At 42.7% G+C, this 19,890-nt stretch overlaps 1 protein-coding gene across 1 annotated transcript in view; it reads left to right on the top strand.

Moving 5' to 3' along the window:
* Window positions 1-19,890, top strand: part of nol6 (nucleolar protein 6 (RNA-associated)) — a 152,624-nt gene that overhangs the window by 10,393 nt on the left and 122,341 nt on the right. The window contains exons 3-4 of the mRNA XM_068031659.1: window positions 3,412-3,528; window positions 19,004-19,183. Of these exons, the coding sequence (XP_067887760.1) occupies window positions 3,412-3,528; window positions 19,004-19,183 (297 nt within the window). The remainder of the gene's footprint in view (window positions 1-3,411; window positions 3,529-19,003; window positions 19,184-19,890) is intronic.

Below are 19,890 nucleotides of genomic sequence, written 5' to 3'. Positions count from 1 at the left end.
GAGGAGGAAAAGATTGGAGTCATAGTTATACAGCACAGAAACATGCCCTTCGGCCTATCATGTCTGTGCCGGCCATCAAGCACCTATCTATTCTAATCCCATTTTCCAGCACTTGGCCCGTAACCTTGTATGCTATGGTGTTTCAAGTGCACATCTAAATACTTCTTAAATGTTGTGAGGGTTCCTGCCTCTACCACTCCTTCAGGTAGTGTGTTCCAGATACCAAACACCCTCTGGGTGAAAATTGTTTTCCTCAAATCCCCTCTAAACCTCCCCCTTACCTTAGATCTATGCCCCCTGGTTATTGATCCCTCCGCTAAGGGAAAATGTTTCTTCCTATCTATGCCCCACATAATTTGTGTACCTCAATCAGGTCCGCCCTCAGCCTTCTCTGCTTTAAGGAAAACAACCCTAGCCTATCCAGTCTCTCTTCATAGCTGAAATGCTCCAGCCCAAGCAACATCCTAGTGAATCTCCTCTGCACCCTCTCCAGTGCAATCACATCCTTCCTATAGCATGGTGACCAGAACTGTACACAGTACTCCAGCTGTGGCCTAACTAGCATTTTATACAGCTCCATCATAACCTCCCTGCTCTTATATTCTATGCCTCGGCTAATAAAGGCAAGTATCCCATATGCCTTCCTTAACCACCTTATCTACCTGTGCTGCTGCCTTCAGTGATCTATGGATGAGTACACCAAGGTCCCTCTGTACTTCCTAGGGTCCTACCATCCATTGTATATTCCCTTGCCTTGTTAGTCCTCTCAAAGCGTGTCACCTCATACTTCTCAGGATTAAATTCCATTTGCCACAGCTCCGCCCATCTTACCAGCCCATCTATATCATCCTGTAATCTAAGGCTTTCCTCCTCACTATTTACGACACCACCAATTTTCATGTCATCTGCAAACTTACTGATCATACCTCCTATATTCACTACAAACAGCAAGGGTCCTAGCACCGATCCCTGCAGTACACCACTGGTCACAGGCTTCCACTCGCAAAAACAACCCTCGACCATCACCCTCTGCCTCCTGCCGTTAAGCCAATTTTGGATCCAAATTGCCCTGGATCCCATTGGCTCTTACCTTCTTAACCAATCTCCCATGCTTTTAAGGGAAAATTGGGTGAATGTGTGAGGCAGAGGAAGATGCAGGGCTATAGAGAGATGGTGGTGGTAGGGCAATTAGTTTTGGATTACTAGTTCAAAGAGCCGGCACAGACATGATGGGCTGAATGGCTTGTTTCTGTTGTTTGAACTTGTATGAATTGCTAAGCTTTTAGGAAGCTGTGTTTACAGTTTGCTGATTGACAGTGCGCTGTAATATGTTTGTGAGTCGTGGTTGCAAAGTATTGTTCACCAGTATAGGACTTTTCTCCACTTCAAGGTTAATTAGCTCAACAGTAGAGCAAACATTATAGTTAAATAGTTTGATGGATGGCGCAATATAGTGAAGTTGCAGTAACTTTGGTGATCCTTCACACTGAATTCACATTCATTATCCAGTGATCTATGCTGGAGGAGCACTTTTGAAATTTTAGGCCAGTGCTGTGTTTAACTGTGATGACCATCAATAGTCGATTATGCTGTCAATACATGTTGCGTAGACTCAGACTCATTCTTGAATAATGTTCTCTTGGGCCAGAGTATTGGAGGGCTGTTGACACCCTGTGTTAATTGTATATCAATTGTGTTTAATTATATGCAGGTGGAGGGCATTAATTGGGGTTTCACTTGAGAATGTCTAAAGATACATTTACTGAAACTGCTGTGGGGTTGAGTTAGGAGGTGTATGCTTGTTATGTTTCACATTGTAAATAAATATAAAACTGAGTAAAGATTGGCTCCAGTATCATCCCTCACCAACTGACCTTCTGGAGTAAAACACCCTGCGACTGTGACATTTCCCACTGTACTGTGGGCTTGTGCCTCTTGATATTGTATTGATCAATCAAAATAAAAATGTTCTGAAGTGAATGAAACCACTGTTATCTACAGTGATTTGTTATGAAGGGAGTTAATGAGCTAAGTGTATGTTATTGGTATATTGAAAGAATTGTGCCACTAATGAAAGATATCTATTGTTTCGGGGCAAAGGCAGGAAATTAGATTAAAACTTCTGAAACTACATCTTGTGAGGAAGGTGATTCTTTTTAAACGATGTTATCAATTTTGAGTAAACTCGGAAGTAAGTGGAAGTTATTAATGCTTGGAAAGCACAAAACTCCTCAGGAAAAAAAAACTTCATAAAATCTGGAAGCCAGTGTGTAATAAAAGAATTGTTAAAATGGGATAAAGTGCTGTGTTGAATTCTTCAGACTGCCTGGCACACCACCTGACAATTTGCAGAGTTGAACATCCTCACAGTTACTTTAATTAAAAATTTCATTTAATTCCAACTAAAAAGTCCTCCTCCTGTTACTAAAATCTGTGCTACTGTCAAATGTAAACATTTTAAATTAATTTTGTACGAGCTTTGGGGAATACACTCATCTGATGAAACTCGTAATTTGTTTTCAAAGCATTGTATATTTTAATTTAATAAACATATTCTTGTTAGTAATAGCAAACTTTTTAAACATTGGAGCTATCTGATGTCATATGGAATAAAACTAATAACAGCAGGAAGTTTTCTTTCTATACAGTGACCAGTAAATTTGAACAACTTTTTGTGTTTGTATTAAGCCATGGAGGTAAAAGTTCATGTTAGTTCAGTGACTTCTTGATGAATTGAATTATTTTTCAGATTGAGCTGACCGTTTGAATTTAATTTCGTATCTCCCCCTGCTAAAGTGTTTTGTCAAGGTGATGGTGAATTACTTTGGGAGAACTTGGTGGAGAGAGCTAAGAAATGACTTGTATTCACAAAAGGCGCTTGCAACATTCCACCTTCTGAGTTCTGATGATACCAGCTAACTCAGCACAGACCAAAGAGCAAACTTGGGCTTTCCTGATCCTTACAGCTCAGTGCTAGTTGGTTTCAGCTGTGGTGGTATGGGTGGGGCGATAATAGATTTTACTCATTGTGTTTTGACTTTTACATTGCTTCTCTTTGCATTCATCACTCTTATCACCTAAATATTATTCAGATGATATGATAGTGTTCCTTCTGTATGGCTGAGTGCTATATTGAAACCAGTCGTTTGAAGATTTGAGATATTTTCTTTGCCAATTTTCTCTCTTATCCTTGTTCTCTGAGAGATTGAACCTGGATCCCCTCATGTCAGTATGGCTCAATGTCACATTTGTCAGCACATTTACCTGTGAGTCATTGGAACCATTGCAAGATTTGGGATGTAAAGATCATTTAAGCAATTCAATATCTTCAATAAGATATTTTACTGTTGACATGGTAAAATACCTGTGTATCTATTTTCTATATTCCTCAATATTACTTGTGTTTTACAGATTGAGGAACTCCTGAAAGAAGTGAAATTGAAGGAGATAAAACGGAAGGCAATTGACACTTTCCTTCATGAAGTGAAGAATCTCCTCAGCAACATACCAGAAACGAAGCAAGTCCATGTAAGCAAATTCAATTTTTTTTCACAGTACTGTGATGTTGTACATATGTTTATCTATTGGAGAGTAATTAAATTGAATTTAGTTCTATGTAGTTGAATGTAGAACATAGAACATAGAACAGTACAGCACAGTACAGGCCCTTCGGCCCACGATGTTGTGCCGAACCTTTAACCCACTCTAAGATCAAACTAACGACCTACCCTTCATTCTACTATCATCCATGTACCTATCCAAGAGTCGCTTAAATGCAGCTAACGTATCTGCTTCTACTACCACCGCTGGCAGCGCATTCCACGCACCCACCACTCTCTGTGTAAAGAACATACCTCTGACATCTCCCCGAAACTTTCCTCCAATCACCTTGAAATTATGCCCCCTGGTGATAGCCCTTTCCACCCTGGGAAAAAGTCTCTGGCTATCCACTCTATCTATGCCTCTCATCATCTTGTACCCCTCTATCAAGTCACCTCTCATCCTTCTTCGCTCCAATGAGAAAAGCCCTAGCTCCCTCAATCTTTCTTAACAAAGAAACAAACAAAGAAACAAAGATAATTACAGCACAGGAACAGGCCCTTTGGCCCTCCAAGCCTGCGCCGATCCAGATCCTCTCTCTAAACATGTCGCCTATTTTCTAAGGTTCTGTATCTCTTTTCTTCCTGCCCATTCATGTATCTGTCTAGATACATCTTAAAAGACGCCATCGTGCCCGCATCTACCACCTCCGCTGGCAACGCGTTCCAGGCACCCACCACCCTCTGCGTAAAGAACTTTCCACGCATATCCCCCCTAAACTTTTCCCCTTTCACTTTGAACTCGTGTCCTCTAGTAATTGAATCCCCCACTCTGGGGAAAAAGCCTCTTGCTATCCACCCTGTCTATACCTCTCATGATTTTGTACACCTCAATCAGGTCCCCCCTCAACCTCCGTCTTTCTAATGAAAATAATCCTAATCTACTCAACCTCTCTTCATAGCTAGCGCCCTCCATACCAGGCAACATCCTGGTGAACCTCCTCTGCACCCTCTCCAAAGCATCCACATCCTTTTGGTAATGTGGCGACCAGAACTGCATGCAGTATTCCAAATGTGGCCGAACCAAAGTCCTATACAACTGTAACATGACCTGCCAACTCTTGTACTCAATACCCTGTCCGATGAAGGAAAGCATGCCGTATGCCTTCCTGACCACTCTATTTACCTGCGTTGCCACCTTCAGGGAACAGTGGACCTGAACACCCAAATCTCTCTGGACATCAATTTTCCCCAGGACTTTTCCATTTACTGTATAGTTCACTCTTGAATTGGATCTTCCAAAATGCATCACCTCGCATTTGCCCTGATTGAACTCCATCTGCCATTTCTCTGCCCAACTCTCCAATCTATCGATATTCTGCTGTATTCTCTGACAGTCCCCTTCACTATCTGCTACTCCACCAATCTTAGTGTCGTCTGCAAACTTGCTAATCAGTCCACCTATACTTTCCTCCAAATCATTTATGTATATCACAAACAACAGTGGTCCCAGCACGGATCCCTGTGGAACACCACTGGTCACACGTCTCCATTTTGAGAAACTCCCTTCTACTGCTACTCTCTGTCTCCTGTTGCCCAGCCAGTTCTTTATCCATCTAGCTCGTACATCTTGGACCCCATGCGCCTTCACTTTCTCCATCAGCCTGCCATGGGGAACCTTATCAAACGCCTTACTGAAGTCCATGTATATGACATCGACAGCCCTTCCCTCATCAATCAACTTTGTCACTTCCTCAAAGAATTCTATTAAGTTGGTAAGACATGACCTTCCCTGCACAAAACCATGTTGCCTATCACTGATAAGCCCATTTTCTTCCAAATGGGAATAGATCCTATCCCTCAGTATCTTCTCCAGCAGCTTCCCTACCACTGACGTCAGGCTCACCGGTCTATAATTACCTGGATTATCCCTGCTACCCTTCTTAAACAAGGAGACAACATTAGCAATTCTCCAGTCCTCCGGGACCTCACCCGTGTTTAAGGATGCTGCAAAGATATCTGTTAAGGCCCCAGCTATTTCCTCTCTTGCTTCCCTCAGTAACCTGGGATAGATCCCATCCGGACCTGGGGACTTGTCCACCTTAATGCCCTTTAGAATACCCAACACTTCCTCCTTCCTTATGCTGACTTGACCTAGTGTAATCAAACATCTGTTCCTAACCTCAACATCCATCATGTCCCTCTCCTCGGTGAATACCGATGCAAAGTACTCGTTTAGAATCTCACCCATTTTCTCTGAGTCCAAGCATAACATTCCTCCTTTGTCCTTTCGTGGGCCAATCCTTTCTCTCGTTACCCTCTTTCTCCTTATATATGAATAAAAGGCTTTGGGATTTTCTTTAACCCTGTTTGCTAAAGATATTTCATGACCCCTTTTAGCCCTCTTAATGTAGACTCCGTGACTCAATAAATCTAATATCCCTAGGCCGGAATTTTATGTTGGACCAGAGGCCCTGCCCACCGGCAGAAAAAGTCAATGGTGAGCCCGCCTCCACTCGGCCTGGAAGTCGCGCCGTGATTTTGCATCTGCGTTTGCTGACAGTGCAACCACTAGGTGGCGCGGCACGTGTGCAAATGCAGCCTCATCGACTGAAACATCACTGTCTGCGACGTCTCAGGCAGCTGCAAGTAATAAAGATGGCACTGCTCAATTTGACACAAAAGAATTGAACCCAAACCCCTCACCCCTCAATGGCCACCATCGCTGCTTTCCCCCCCCTCCCCCACAACAGTACCTCTCGCTCTCTTTTTTGTGATGAGCATTCTCTTACCCACTTCCTCTAGCGATCGCTGCCTGAAATGCCATAATCAGTTTCCCGCTTCCTCCTGCGATCGCTGCTTCTCTTCCCCGCTCCGTCCTGCTGTTCCTGACTGCTCACCACCTCATCCCGCTGTTCTCTACTGTGTCGTCTGATCGCTGTTCCCTCCCTGCCTCACCGACCAGCGAAGCAGCAGGGGGTTGTGGGGTAGTGAGCGGGGTGCTAGCGGCAAGGTGGGAAGCGAGCAGCAGGATGGAGCGGCAAAAAGTCGAGAGTGGCGGGAAGGCGCGGCGAACAGGTGGGCGCAGGAGAGAAGAGAAGCGGCGATTGGGGAGCGGGGTGCTGTTGGAGGGGATGGAGGTGGCAAGAGCAGCTATTGAGCAGTGAAGCAACACTTGACCTCATTACATCTGACGTTGACGCATGCAGGCGCAGACCCATACTGGCAAATCTTCGGACGCATCGATGACATCGGCGATCACTCTGCGCTGTTAGGAGACGCTCTGTGATTTTACATGGCCCAGGCACTTAATTAGTCTCGGGCGGGACTTCCACCCCTCTGAGGCAGTAAGTCCCACCTCCAAGAGCTGCTGGCCAGTCAGTGGTCTGGCAGCTTTTCAGGCCCAGGAGCATCACCGGGAGTGGTGGCCACTGCTAGGACTGCACCCAGCCGGGACGGCAGCATGGACGAGGCCCTGGAATGTGTTGGGCCTCACCGGGAACAATCGGCTGGGCTCTGCCGAGGCAAGGGGCGGGGGGGTGGTGGGAATGTGCTCCAGTGGGGTGACTTATGCCGTGGGGGATAATGTCCGGGCATAGGGTGCCTGATCAGGAGGGCCCCCCACAGCCCGCAAGGAGGCCACCAGGTTTTACTGGGTGGCCTTCTGAGCGACTGAACTGTCTGTCTGCCACTGGTAATATACCATCAGCAGCGGTGGGAGGAGGCCATTAAGTGGCAATTAATTGGCTACTTAAGGGCCTTAATTGGCATGGGGATGGCCGTTTGTCACCTCTGTCACCCCTCGTAAAATTGCAGCGGGGATGGGAACGGCATTCCCCGACTCCCACTGAATTTTGCGCCTGCCCCTGCCTCCAGCCTGCACCTGTGGGTGTTGTAAAATTCCGGCCCTAATTTGTACTGAGTGTATATCAGATAACCTAGTACTCTATACAGTTCTATAACAACGGAATGCAAACAAAATCCACTACATACCAGTATAACACTTTTAATCACATAAATGATTTCCTTTGATTTCCTTCTCTTCACTCTATTCTCCTGACACAAGCCTCTGTATATTTATTAGTACTGACAGTGGTTTGTCTGATAAGGATATTTGCCAAACATGGGGATACAGGTATTTGAACTCTGGGACAAATGAAAGTGAGTGCGTCTTCAACTCCTATTAACATTTGGATTCTCTACTTCTGGTAGAGGTTGCTGGGTTTAAAAAAAAAAGGATGCTATATATTATCTCCCCATCCGAAGGAGGAAGGTATCGGCCCCACTGCCACTTCTAAAATGCCTTTTAAAGAAATCTAAGTGATTTTATTTTTAGCTCCATGGTTGAATCTCTTCCAACAGGATTTTGCCCCTGCCACAGCACTGAAACGGCCTGAATCAAAGTCACAGATGATGTGCTCTGTCACTGTAACCATGGTGCATTATGTACCGCCCCGCTTGACTTCTCTATGGCCTTTGACATGAGCATCCACACAATCCTTCGCTGCTTTTCCTCCAGTGCCGTTCACTGAGGCTACCCTAGTTTTGTTTCATTTTTAGGTAACCAATGATAGGTAATCTCCAGCAGTGGCTTCTCTTTATCCCCCTCCATTTCGTTGTGTGGGGTTTCTCTTGTATGACTAACTTCCTTCTTCACCTCCCTGGGTGGGAGGGAAAAGAAATCCATCTTCCCATTGCCTAGTCCCTCCAGATCATTAAATTACTCTGCACACTCTGTTTCAGAGTGAATACCTAGATCTTTTATGCTGATTGGCAGTTTTAGGCTATGTGTTATTATACAAGATGTTGTCATCTTGTTCACAAATTATTCTTCCTGTGTCACAGTTTTGGCATACCTTTTTTATGTCAACGTTTAATATTGAAAATCCGTATATAAGCATTTATCATGCCAAACCCTATCTGCATGTTCAAATTTTTCATCACAGTCTATTGAAGAACCAATCATGTCACTTTTTTATTGTCCAAAATAAGATTTTATACAAAAGATAAAATTCACAAAATTACATGATTCACAATATTCCAATGGAATTTATTCCTTGAATTATCTTTTAATACCTGAATTGAAGTAGGCCTTTTCCTCCCTCAAAAGCCTTGGTTTGGAATTTGATCAGGGTGCTGGCAATGGATTAAGGCTGATCCTGCAATAATAGTATGCGGTATGCACAATTTCCTGGAATTGAACAGTAGCATTTCAGTTAGCCAAATGATGACATGCTTTTTTCTCGCCCCATAACAAAATTAGTTTTTTAAAATATTATTTGGAAGGAAGCTTTATTCAGCTAAAATGTATTTTTACCGGTTTAAAATTGGGTGTGTTCCATGAGAAAGTGACAGAATGTACTTGTATGCCTATTGCAGCTTTTTTTTAATTCTATAAATTTAGAAATTGTATTAAGATGAGTTTATTTAAAATTTTTGAAGCAAACTTCCTCTAATTATGACCTGTGCTTTGTTCATAGTTGGAGAATAGCAGCATTCTAATTACTGAAAGCTGCGAGATGTTAAGAGATGGAGAAAGACCCAGAGGCAGAGTGGTTTTCCTCATCCTAAATTTGAGCTCTTTTGGTATTTTTTAAAAAACATTCCACTCTGACTTTTCCCCTATTTTTATCTCCTTTGATCCGCTAATGTAGCCAATGTGGTTGTGAGGATTCCCAACACCAGTCTGAATCTGCTGGCAGGGGAAATTTTTCCTCATTTTCTTTCCTCTGCCTACATAGGTGGGGATACATAGTTTAGCATAGATGATTCATCAAATTGTTGTTGGTGAATATTTGTGTTTGCTGGTTGAGGAATGCTAGCGTTGAAGAATGTGGCATGTTTATGCTTTTGGCACTCTGCAGACATTAAACACTTACAGGTCATGTGTAGCAATTAGTTCCTCCTCCAACTGTGATACCAACCTCAAAAAAAGCATCCTTGCTGCGCCAGTGAGAATTTTACTTCAATCTTTACACTTGTGCCTTGCTTTCCCTGTGATTTCTCCTTCAAAGATGAATTCATCACTCCTCTCCTCAAAAACTAACCCTTGACCCCGCCATCCTTGCAAACTATCGCCTCCCCCTCTCCCACCTCCCTTTCCTCTCAAGTCCTTGAATGTGGTGGTGTCTCCCAAATCTTTGCTCATCTTTCCTGGAGCTCCATGTTTGAGTCCTTCAAGTTAGGTTTCCGCCTCTGCCACAGTACTGAAGCGGATCTTATCAAAGTCACAAAGGACAGTGACAAAGGTAAACTATCCGTCCTCGTCCTTCTTGACCTGTCTGCAGCCTTTGACACAGTTCGCTGCACCATTCTCCTCCAATGGCTGTCCACCATCGTTCAGCTGGGTGGGACAGCACTTGGCCTGGTTCCATTCTTACTCTGGCTACAATTAGATAGATATCACTTGCACTGGCTTCTCTTCCCATTTCCACACTGTTAGCCTCTGGTGTCCCCGAAGGATTCTATCCTTGGCCCCCTGCCCATTTCTCATCTGCATGCTGCCCCTCAGCAACATCATCCAAAAACACAGCGTTCTCACAAGTACACTGATGATACCCAGCTGTCACCACCATGATTCCTCCACTGTTGTTAATTTATCAGATGGCTTGTCCAACAGCCAGTACTGGATGAGCAGAAATTTTCTCCACTTAAATATTGGGAATACCGAATCCATTGTCTTTGGTCAGCACCACAAACTGTCTGTCTCCATCTCTGGGGATAGGCTGTCTACTAATATTGATTATAAGCCCACTGACTCCCAAGGCTACCTTGACTACACTTCCTCACGCCCTGCCTCCTGGAAGGCCTCCATCCCATTCTCCCAGTTCCTCCGTCTCTGAGGCATCTACTCTGATGATGCACCCTTCCACAGTAGCACTTCTGATATGTCTTTCTTTTTCTTTGACCAAGGATTCCCCCCTCCCCCCCACTGTGGGTGATAGGTCGGACACAGTTGAGGGCCCTATTTCCTGCACCTCTGCCCTCACCCTTTCCCCTCCCTCCAAGAACTGCGACAGGGTTTCCCTTGTCCTCACTCTCCACCCCACCAGCCTCCACATCCAAAGGATCATCCTCAGCCATTTCTGCCACCTCCAGCTACCAAATGCATCTTCCCCTCCCCTCTTCTGTCAGCATTCCGAAGGGATCATTCCCTCCACGCCACTCTGGTCCACTCCTCCATTACTCCCGACACCTTGTCCCCTTCCCATGGCATTTTCCCCTGCAATCGCAGGAGGTGTAATACCTGCCCTTTTACTTCCTCTCCCCACACTATCCAAGGCCCCAAACAGTCCTTTCAGGTGAAGCAACGATTACTTGTACTTCTTTCAATGTAGTATACTGTATTCACTGCTCACAATGCGGTCTCCTCTACAATGGGGAGACCAAATGCAGATTGGGTGACTGCTTTGCGGAACACTTCCGCTCAGTTCGAAAACATGACCCCGAGCTTCCTGTCACTTGCCATTTCAACATCCCACCCCTGCCACCCCCCCCCCCCCCCTCCCCCTCCACCTCCCCCCGGCTCTCATGCTCACATCTCTGTCCTGGGCTTGCTGCAGTGTTCCAGTGAACATCAACGCAAGTTCCAAGTACACCATCTCATTTACTGATTAGGCACGCTACAGCCTGCCGGACTGAACATTGAGTTCGACAATTTCAGAGCTTGACAGCCCCCCTCTTTTTTTATTTTTAGTTTTATTTTTTATTTTCAGTTTATTTTAGTTTGTTTTGTCATTCAATTTTTTTTTTAACATGTGCCTGCCCACTGTTTTATTTTCATGTTTGTGCTTTTGGCTAGGGCTTGCGTTATTCCGTCATTTAACACCCTCTCTCCACCAACACTTTGTCTTTCACCACACTATTAACGCACTCTTTTCCTTTGTCCCATGACCTTGTCAGTTATTCTCTGTGACCCTCTGTCCCATCAACACCTGCCCTTTTGTTCTTTTTTGCCCCACCCCCACTTTATTTGCTTAAAACCTGTTACATTTTTAACCTTTGCCAGTTCTGATGAAAGGTCACTGACCTGAAACGTTAACTTTGCTTCCCTCTCCACAGATGCTGCCAGACCTGCTGAGTATTTCCAGCACTTTTTGTTTTTATACCACAACTTGTTCCCTAGCCACCAATTCCATTCCCCTCTCTAGCAGCTGTCTGAGGGTGAACCAGACTGTTCGCAACTTTGGTGTTGTATTTGAGCTGAGATGAGCACATCTTCTGACCACATATTTGCTCCATCGCTACAGCCGACTATCCACCTCCATAACATTGCCTGACTCTGCCCTTGTTTCAGCTCATCTGCTGCTGAAATCCACATCTGTGCCTTGTACCTCGAGCTTTGTCTATTCCAGTGCATTCCTGGCTGGCCTCCCACTTTCTACCTGCCGTAAACTTGAGGGCATCCAAAATTCTGCTGTCCATGCTTGCACCAAGTTCCATTCACTCATTATCCCTGTGCTCACTGACCTACATTGGCTCCTGGTTAAGCAACGCCTTGAGTTTAAAATGCTCATCCTTGTTTTCAAAACCCTCCATGGCCTCACCCCTCCCTATCTCTGTAATTTCCTCCAGCCCAACAACTCTTTGAGATAATTGTGCTGATCTAATTCTGGCCTCTTGAGCATCCCTGATTTTAATTGCTCCACCATTGGTGGCCACGCCTTCAGAATTCCAGAACTGAGCATTGGAATTTCCTCCCTAAACCCCTCTAACACTCTTTCCTCCTTTTTAAGGTGCTCCTTAAAACCTAACTCTTTGGTCAAGCTTTTGGTCATCTGCCCTTCTATCAGCTCATGTGGCACAGTGTCAAATTTTGCTTTATAATGCTCTTGTGAAACACCTTGCGATGTCTTAAGGCACTATATAACTACAAGTGGTTTGTGTTGTATTTGTGCATCATAGTAATTGTACATTTACTCAGGAGAAAGTACAGGAGCTGAATCTACTGAAGCAAAGCTAATTACACTTTGAATAAGGAGAGCTATTGACTGACAGTAATAATTTTTCTGAGCAGTGCTGTATATGGCTTCTTTTGATGAATAATTCAAGGTTGATGTTGACTTGCTGGAAAAAGTTTGAAGGATTGATAAGTTTTCTATTAAGTGGCTTTAATTCAGTTTTGCACAATAAAAAATTGAATTAGCATATGAATCTCGACCTGAAATTACAGTGCCGATTAATTTAATTTAATGAAATTAAAGACCTGTACGTTGAGAAATTGATTTCTAAACAAATCATGTTTTACTATAAACTGTCACACGGTATTCCCAGTCAAACGTGTGATTTAACTAAGTTCATAAGCATGGGAAGAGTAGAAATATGAGTGGGTGATGAATTGTAGAGAGGCAAATCAGGTTTCTGACCAATGCAGTTTGATTCCATTATGTTGTTTCAAACTTTTGTTTCATTGACAGCAGGTATTGAGTTGGCATCTGCATCTCGCTAGCAAGCCTTTTTCCTTATAAGAAATATTAATCAGAATCAAAGCAGACTATTAGTGCTGTGAGGTTTGAATACTGGGAAATCTGGTGCTCTGTCCCTATTGCACGGTTGTGCTCAGAAGTAAAAGATTATTGTCCACTAAAGGCTAACAGTTTGGCTTTCTAGTTTCTGGACTGTACAGGTCTCTCCATGTGAAAAACGGTAGGTGTGCAGTTGAATTTAGAGCAGAGGAACATACAGCTCCATAAATCCATGAGCTTAGGATTGGAAATAGTGTGGAAGATATTTGCTGGAGTTCGTAATGTCAATATGGATAACTGATAGGGTATGGGGGCAGCAAAGAGTTGTTATTTTGTTACTCCGTGATGTTTAAATTTGAGTATGAGGCTTTTAAAAAAAAAAGTAAGTTAAAGTTATATTCAACTGCATGCAGCTTGAAAATGGCTTATGCAAATAAAGTCAGATACAGCATGACTTGTGAAAGTTTTGAGTTCTTGGTGAAGAAATCATATAGGCTGCTAGCATTGCTGTGATAATCCGTGTAGATTCACCAGGCTAATTCAGGATGGAATAATATTGTTATGTGGTGAATCTTGAGATGCTGGGACTGTTGCCACTGGAACAGGGAAGATTAAATAGAAGTTTTAAAATTATTGGTTTTCATAGTGTGGATAGGGAAATGCTGTTTTTTTATATTATTGGGGGTAGGTGGGAATAGGGGATGGATTAAAATTATCATCGAAAGATGTCTGAGAAATTTCTTTCTCCAATTTGTTTTCCGCCCTGACTTCTCTTAACCACTCCCCCCACCCCCCCCCCCCAAAAAAAAGGGGTGACTGTCTTCGTACCACCTGGCCACAGCTGAGATATAAAAGTGGTGTGACTGCATTGTGAGTTGAATTTATTATATGTGAAAGTATGCAGGGAATGTTAACTCCCTCCCCAGTCTGGTATATCTTTTGTTGGGTGGCTGTAAATTACAAGTATGTTTATTTTAAGGAGGTTTTGAAAAACAGAAAGAGGCCACCTTTGTAGAAGTTGTCTAGTGATGGGTCAAAGTTTTGAATTGGAACTAGATTCCTGGAGCACTGCTAAGAGACCATGTGTCTAGATTTCTAGGTATTGGTGCTATACGTGACATGTTTCAATATGAAATATTTTTCTGTGTCTTGTTTCAAAAAAGAACCAAACAGATGATCTCAAACTCAAAACACTGCAATGTTTAACTGGGTGAGAACAGTATATGTTAAACACAGCAGCCCCGTTTTTATTCAATAATTGGAATAGAAAGTTGGCAAAGGCTTCCCATTCTTCGAGATTTGAACAATTGTTGCTACTCAATTGAACTTGCTCCAGGTGGAGCTGACATGATAGTAGATAAGTTGTGCTGTTTGAAATCTGACCAGTGGCTATCTCCATCTACAATTGAAATAACTTCCACTGGAATAATTTTCATCTTGGCCTTGATTTCGTGGTCAGTGATGAAGGAAGGGCGCTCCCTGTCAACTTTCCTGATAGCTGCTGACAAAGATTTGACTAGCTTTAGCAAGGAAGCTTGCTCTCATCAGGTGCCTGTTCCAGTGCAATGCCCTCTACAGGGGATCTGTGGTGTCTGGGGATAGATCAAGAAACAGCGAAGGTCTTCAACCAATCAGATTGAAGAATCTTCATTGAGACTCACCGAATCCAACCCAGGAAGGATAAAGCAGGAATTGTAGATTAGATTTAAATCATGTAGAGAAAGCAAAGTAAAGATTGGGTGGGGGGGGGGGGTGGTGGAAACAGATGGGATTAAGGCAAAGAGATAAGAGACAAACAGAAAAAGTTTATAATTGTTTTTTTAAAAAACAGCAACATTAGTTTTCTTCTGAGGGAATAAGACTCCTCCCTTGTAAAATAACCTTTTTAGGGCCAGAGAGATTGTTCAGCAGTAATTATCACACTTTTAAAAAAAAAAACTCACTCCTAAATGAACTAGCCCTACTTTTTTCAGCCATCTTTTTTATAGCACCAGTAGGTAAGTATCCCAATTTCACACCATTGCAAATCCATCGGCAAGGACTGCAACAGTGCACCTTATGGAAAAGCAGGGCATTTCCGACAGCAAATTCTGGATTTCCATGTTTAAGGGCGCCTGTGTGAATGGCAGAAGTTGCTGTCAGATTTACCCTATAATAGCGCTGATAGCCTCACTGTTGTTATTCAGCAAAATTTGGGCCTTGTTCTTTGGTATAGGCCCTGAAGTTGAATAATGCATGCCATGCTGCAGGATGGGCAACAGTAAGTATATATAAAATCAAAATATTGCAGATGCTGGAAATCTGAAATAAAAACAAAGTGCTGGAAATACTCAGCAGGTCTGGCAACATTTGTGGAGAGAGAAGCAGAGTTAACGTTTCAGGTCTGTGACCTTTCATCAGTTCTGAAACGTTAACTTTGCTTCTCTCTCCATAGATGCTGCCAGACCTGCTGAGTATTTCCAGCACTTTCTGTAAATATATATAGTTGAGTGGTATTTTTATATGGTTTGGACAAAAAGAAAGATTACTGTTTTGACCCCTATGCTTGACATTAATTTATAGTATCTTCATTTGGGAAATGATCAGATATATTAGATAATCCAAACATGGATTAAATGGATAACTGCTTATAATAGACCAAAATCTGTCCAACTAATTCTGCATCTCTAAATTTTTATTTCTTCTGTGTGGTGCATTTCCTATTACTTTGGGTGTGTTTTTTGCTGTGAACGTATATTGTGAATGTATTGTATTTCTTCCCTATTCCCATTTCCTCAATTGCTCCCCTGTCTCTTGGAAACATGTTGATCTAATTGAGCTGCCTAATTACTGCATCTACAAGGCTGAGCAACCTGCTGCTTACAAACTGACTGGGGGAAGGGGGAAGAATGGCTCAGTGACCCACTTTTTCTCTAATTTTATCCCTTTTTTCCCCATAGAGAGCAATCTAGCTTCTGTTCATCTATCCACAGTATTTTGATCAGAAATGAGGGATTGAACCACGGCTCGCTATCTATTTTAGTCTCATAGTTGATCTCCTGTGGCATTGCATATGGCGAGTCAAGACCAAGTGCATTATCGAAATAAATCAGGATTGTAGGGTGGGGAGATAACTGAACCCAACTGGAAAAGGAGGCAAATGAGAGTGGAGGGAAAGGGAGATGAAGAAGATGGGTGAGGTATGGGAAGGAGAGAGGATGGGTGAACTAAAAATAGGGAACCGCAGGGGCACAAAGGAGGGATAGCGAGGCTGATTTTGCCTTGGGGCTGGGGTTGGTGGGAGACAGATGTTGTGCACGTGGAGAAGGATGGAGGAAATTTGTTAGACCTGACTTTGTTCTCAGTAGAGTACAGGGTGTCACTTGGCCTAGTTTGTAAGGGGAAGTGAATGCTTCCAGACAGAATTCTTGATCAATTAGGAGCTTCAGGTGTTTGCCAATTTCTCCTCATCTCTGTCTTAAATGGGCGACCCCTTATTTTTAAACAGTGACCCTAGTTCTAGATTCTCGCACAAGAGGAAACATCTTTTCCACATCCACCCTGTCAAGACCCCTCAGGATCTTATATGTTTCAATCAAGTTGCCCCTCTCAACTCCATCGGATATAAGTCTAGCCTGTCCAACCTTTCCTCATAAGACAATCTGCCCATTCCAGGTATTAGTCTAGTAAACCTTCTTTGAACTGCTTCCGATGCATTTACATCCTTCCTTAAATAAAGAGACCAATACTGTACACAGTACTCCGATGTGGTCTTACCAATGCCCTATATAACTGAAGCATAACCTCCCTACTTTTGTATTCAATTCACCTCACAGTAAACGATAACATTCTATTAGCTTTCCTAATTACTTGCTGTCCCTGCATACTAACCTTTTGTGATTCATGCACTAGGACACTCAGATCCCTCTGCATCTCGGAGCTCTGCAATCTCTCACCATTTCGATAATATGCTTCTTTTTTATTCTTCCTGCCAAAATGGACAATTTCACATTTTCTCACATTATACTCCATTTGCCAGATCATTGCCCACTCACTTAACCTATCAATATCCCTTTATCGCCTCTTTATGTCCTTTTCGCAACTTACTTTCCTACCTATCTTTGTGACATCAGCAAATTTAGTAAGCATACCTTCGGTCCCTTCATCCAAGTCATTCATATAAATTGTTAAAAGTTGAGGCCCCAGCACTGATTCCTGTGGCAAACCACATCTTGCCAACCAGAAAATGACCCATTTTTGCCTACCCTCTGTTTCCTGTTAGCTAGCCAATCTTTCAAGCATGTCAATATCTTACCTCTATACCATGAGCTTTAATTTTCCGCAAAAACCTTTGATGTGGCACCTTATCAAACGCCTTCTGGAAATTTAAGTACAGTACATCCACCAGTTCTCCTTTATCCACAGCACATGTTACTACTTCAAAGAACTCCAATAAATTGGTACAGCATGATTTCTGTTTCACAAAACCATGTTGATTCTGCCTGATTACTTTGAATTTTTCTAAGTGCCCTGCTATAAATTCTTTAATAATAGCTTCTAACATTTGTGGGGATAATATTCCTTTATTGTACTTCAGTTCGGACTAGACAACCGACCTGGTGAGACAACAGCCAAAGTATGATGAATCAAACAGAATTTGTTAAGATAAACTTAACAATAGGCAATGAGCAATGACTGTCCATGGGCTATAAAAACGAAGTGCTGGAAATACCCCAAACGGTCGAACTCTAGGCGATGTTCTCCCTTCTGTTTCTCTTCTGCTGCTTCTTCAGTGGAGCTAGCGTACCTTTAGACAGGCTCCAGGGATTTTTATACAGTCGTAATCATGTATTCTGGTAGTTCAGTCTCTGACCTCATACATTCCTTTTTTTGGTCTTGGGTTTGTTGGTAGCATCCTTGGCAACTCTTACCATTCATACCATAATTAATATATTCAGTAGCCCATTCACCGTTCTGTTGGCAGCCAATAGACATAAATATGGCCATCTCCTGGATTACACTAGAAGAGGTTAACATGTAGACACCTTAATAGTTTGCATTGTTTTTCAGAGGATAAACCTGTAATTCTCTGGGTGGTCTAACATCCCATCCTTTGTTTCTATAAGCGTCTAGTCTCTTCCAGCCTATTTTTCTTAACTATCGCCTGTGTGGAGTTTGCAAGTTCTCCCTGTGTCTGCGTGGGTTTCCTCCGGGTGCTCCGGTTTCCTCCCACATGCCAAAGACTTGCAGGTTGATAGGTAAATTGGCCATTAGCAATTGCCCCTAGTATAGGTAGGTGGTAGGGAAATATAGGGACAGGTGGGGATGTGGTAGGAATATGGAATTAGTGTAGGATTAGTATAAATGGGTGGTTGATGGTCGGCACAGACTCGGTGGGCCGAAGGGCCTGTTTCAGTGCTGTATATCTAATCTAATCCTTTATTTGCGCCTAACTTAATCAATGCAGCTTTCCACATACCAGCAGTTTAACCCTTTGCTTTCTAAAAGAATCCACACCACAGATATCCAGTACAGTGCCTAAAATTCACAGTACAAGGAAAAATATATAAAAACCCATATTTCTTACACATTCACGCTTTTTTATGTGAGGTTTCCCTTAACATTGCTGATGGTGAAATATGTGATCAAGATTTTTATCACTGTCCAATGACTGGCCAACGACTTTTAAATTTTACATACCTGTACTGTGGTTACGCTTACATTTTTCATGAGAGTAACGCATAGGAGTCATTTAAAAGTACTACTTTAGTTTTAAATATTTTAATCTTTACCTAATCTGTTGATTGAACTGGAGATTGAACTGTCCAACTTATAATGTTAGTTGCACTCTACTGCATTTAATGGGTCACTTAATATGACTTTCAAAGCGCCACCTATAAGTGCAATACCCATGGAATATTGGAACATGGTAACCAATCACCATTGTTAATACATGCTCAAGAAATGGTATCTTGCCATAGAATGGGTTTATTTTGATAACTCTGTTTTGTATTCCAACAGGTTACAGACCAATCCTGGCTTCCACAAGTTGTTAAAGTTCCTTTTCTTCAAGTACCGTATAATGTCAAAGGGAAGTTCCACTTTCTACCTCCTGCCTCTGTAAAAGTTGTTGGAAGCTATTTACTTGGTACTTGCATCAAACCAGAGATCAATGTGGATGTTGCTGTTACAATGCCAGCAGTAAGTTTCTTCATTGTTGGGGGAATTCAAATTTGCTCAATTCATACGTTTTTTTGTTTTGAAAGTCACTTTACGTTTCATTTGGTCAGTGCAGTATCCACCACCCATCACCATGTTTAACAACCTCCAAACTGAATTTATGAAGAAATCCTAGGGTACTGTTTCTCTTTGATCGAGTGCACACTCTTCTCCTATAGGGCCACATTCAGCTTTCCTTAGCCCAAAGAATTGGGTTTAGATTGCCAAGAGCCAAGGCTTAGGGATCCTCAAATGTGATCATGGTTTTGGGTGTTTTGATGAGTTGTTCTCCCTTTTAGTGGCCTCCTTTATAAGTGGATCTTACGTCCCTGTGAAGCTGAAACTATAGGCCCTTAGACCTAGCTCTGTAGTGATCATATGTAACTTGCAAATTCTAAATAATTGATAGCATATTGCATGATCTTATTCTGATTCAGCAAGTGATGCTAACTGCAGGTGAACCAGTGTAAGAGGAACAAAATTTGAGGTGTTGACAACTGGGAGCGAGTTGAAAAGGTGACACACGTGGTGTAGGATGCTTCATTGTTACCCGCTGTGGATATTTGGAATATATACATGATGATTTATTGCTACAGCTGTTGATGTTAACAGGGCCTCGTTCTGATTTCACACCATGTCAATTTGCTTATTTTAAACTGCTTCTAGCAAAGATGGCAGGCCCATATGTT

This window comes from Heterodontus francisci, chromosome 1, assembly GCF_036365525.1.
Source record: "Heterodontus francisci isolate sHetFra1 chromosome 1, sHetFra1.hap1, whole genome shotgun sequence".
In the NCBI taxonomy this organism is placed as follows: Eukaryota; Metazoa; Chordata; class Chondrichthyes; order Heterodontiformes; family Heterodontidae; genus Heterodontus; species Heterodontus francisci.
This window is presented reverse-complemented; position numbering and strand designations above follow the sequence as displayed.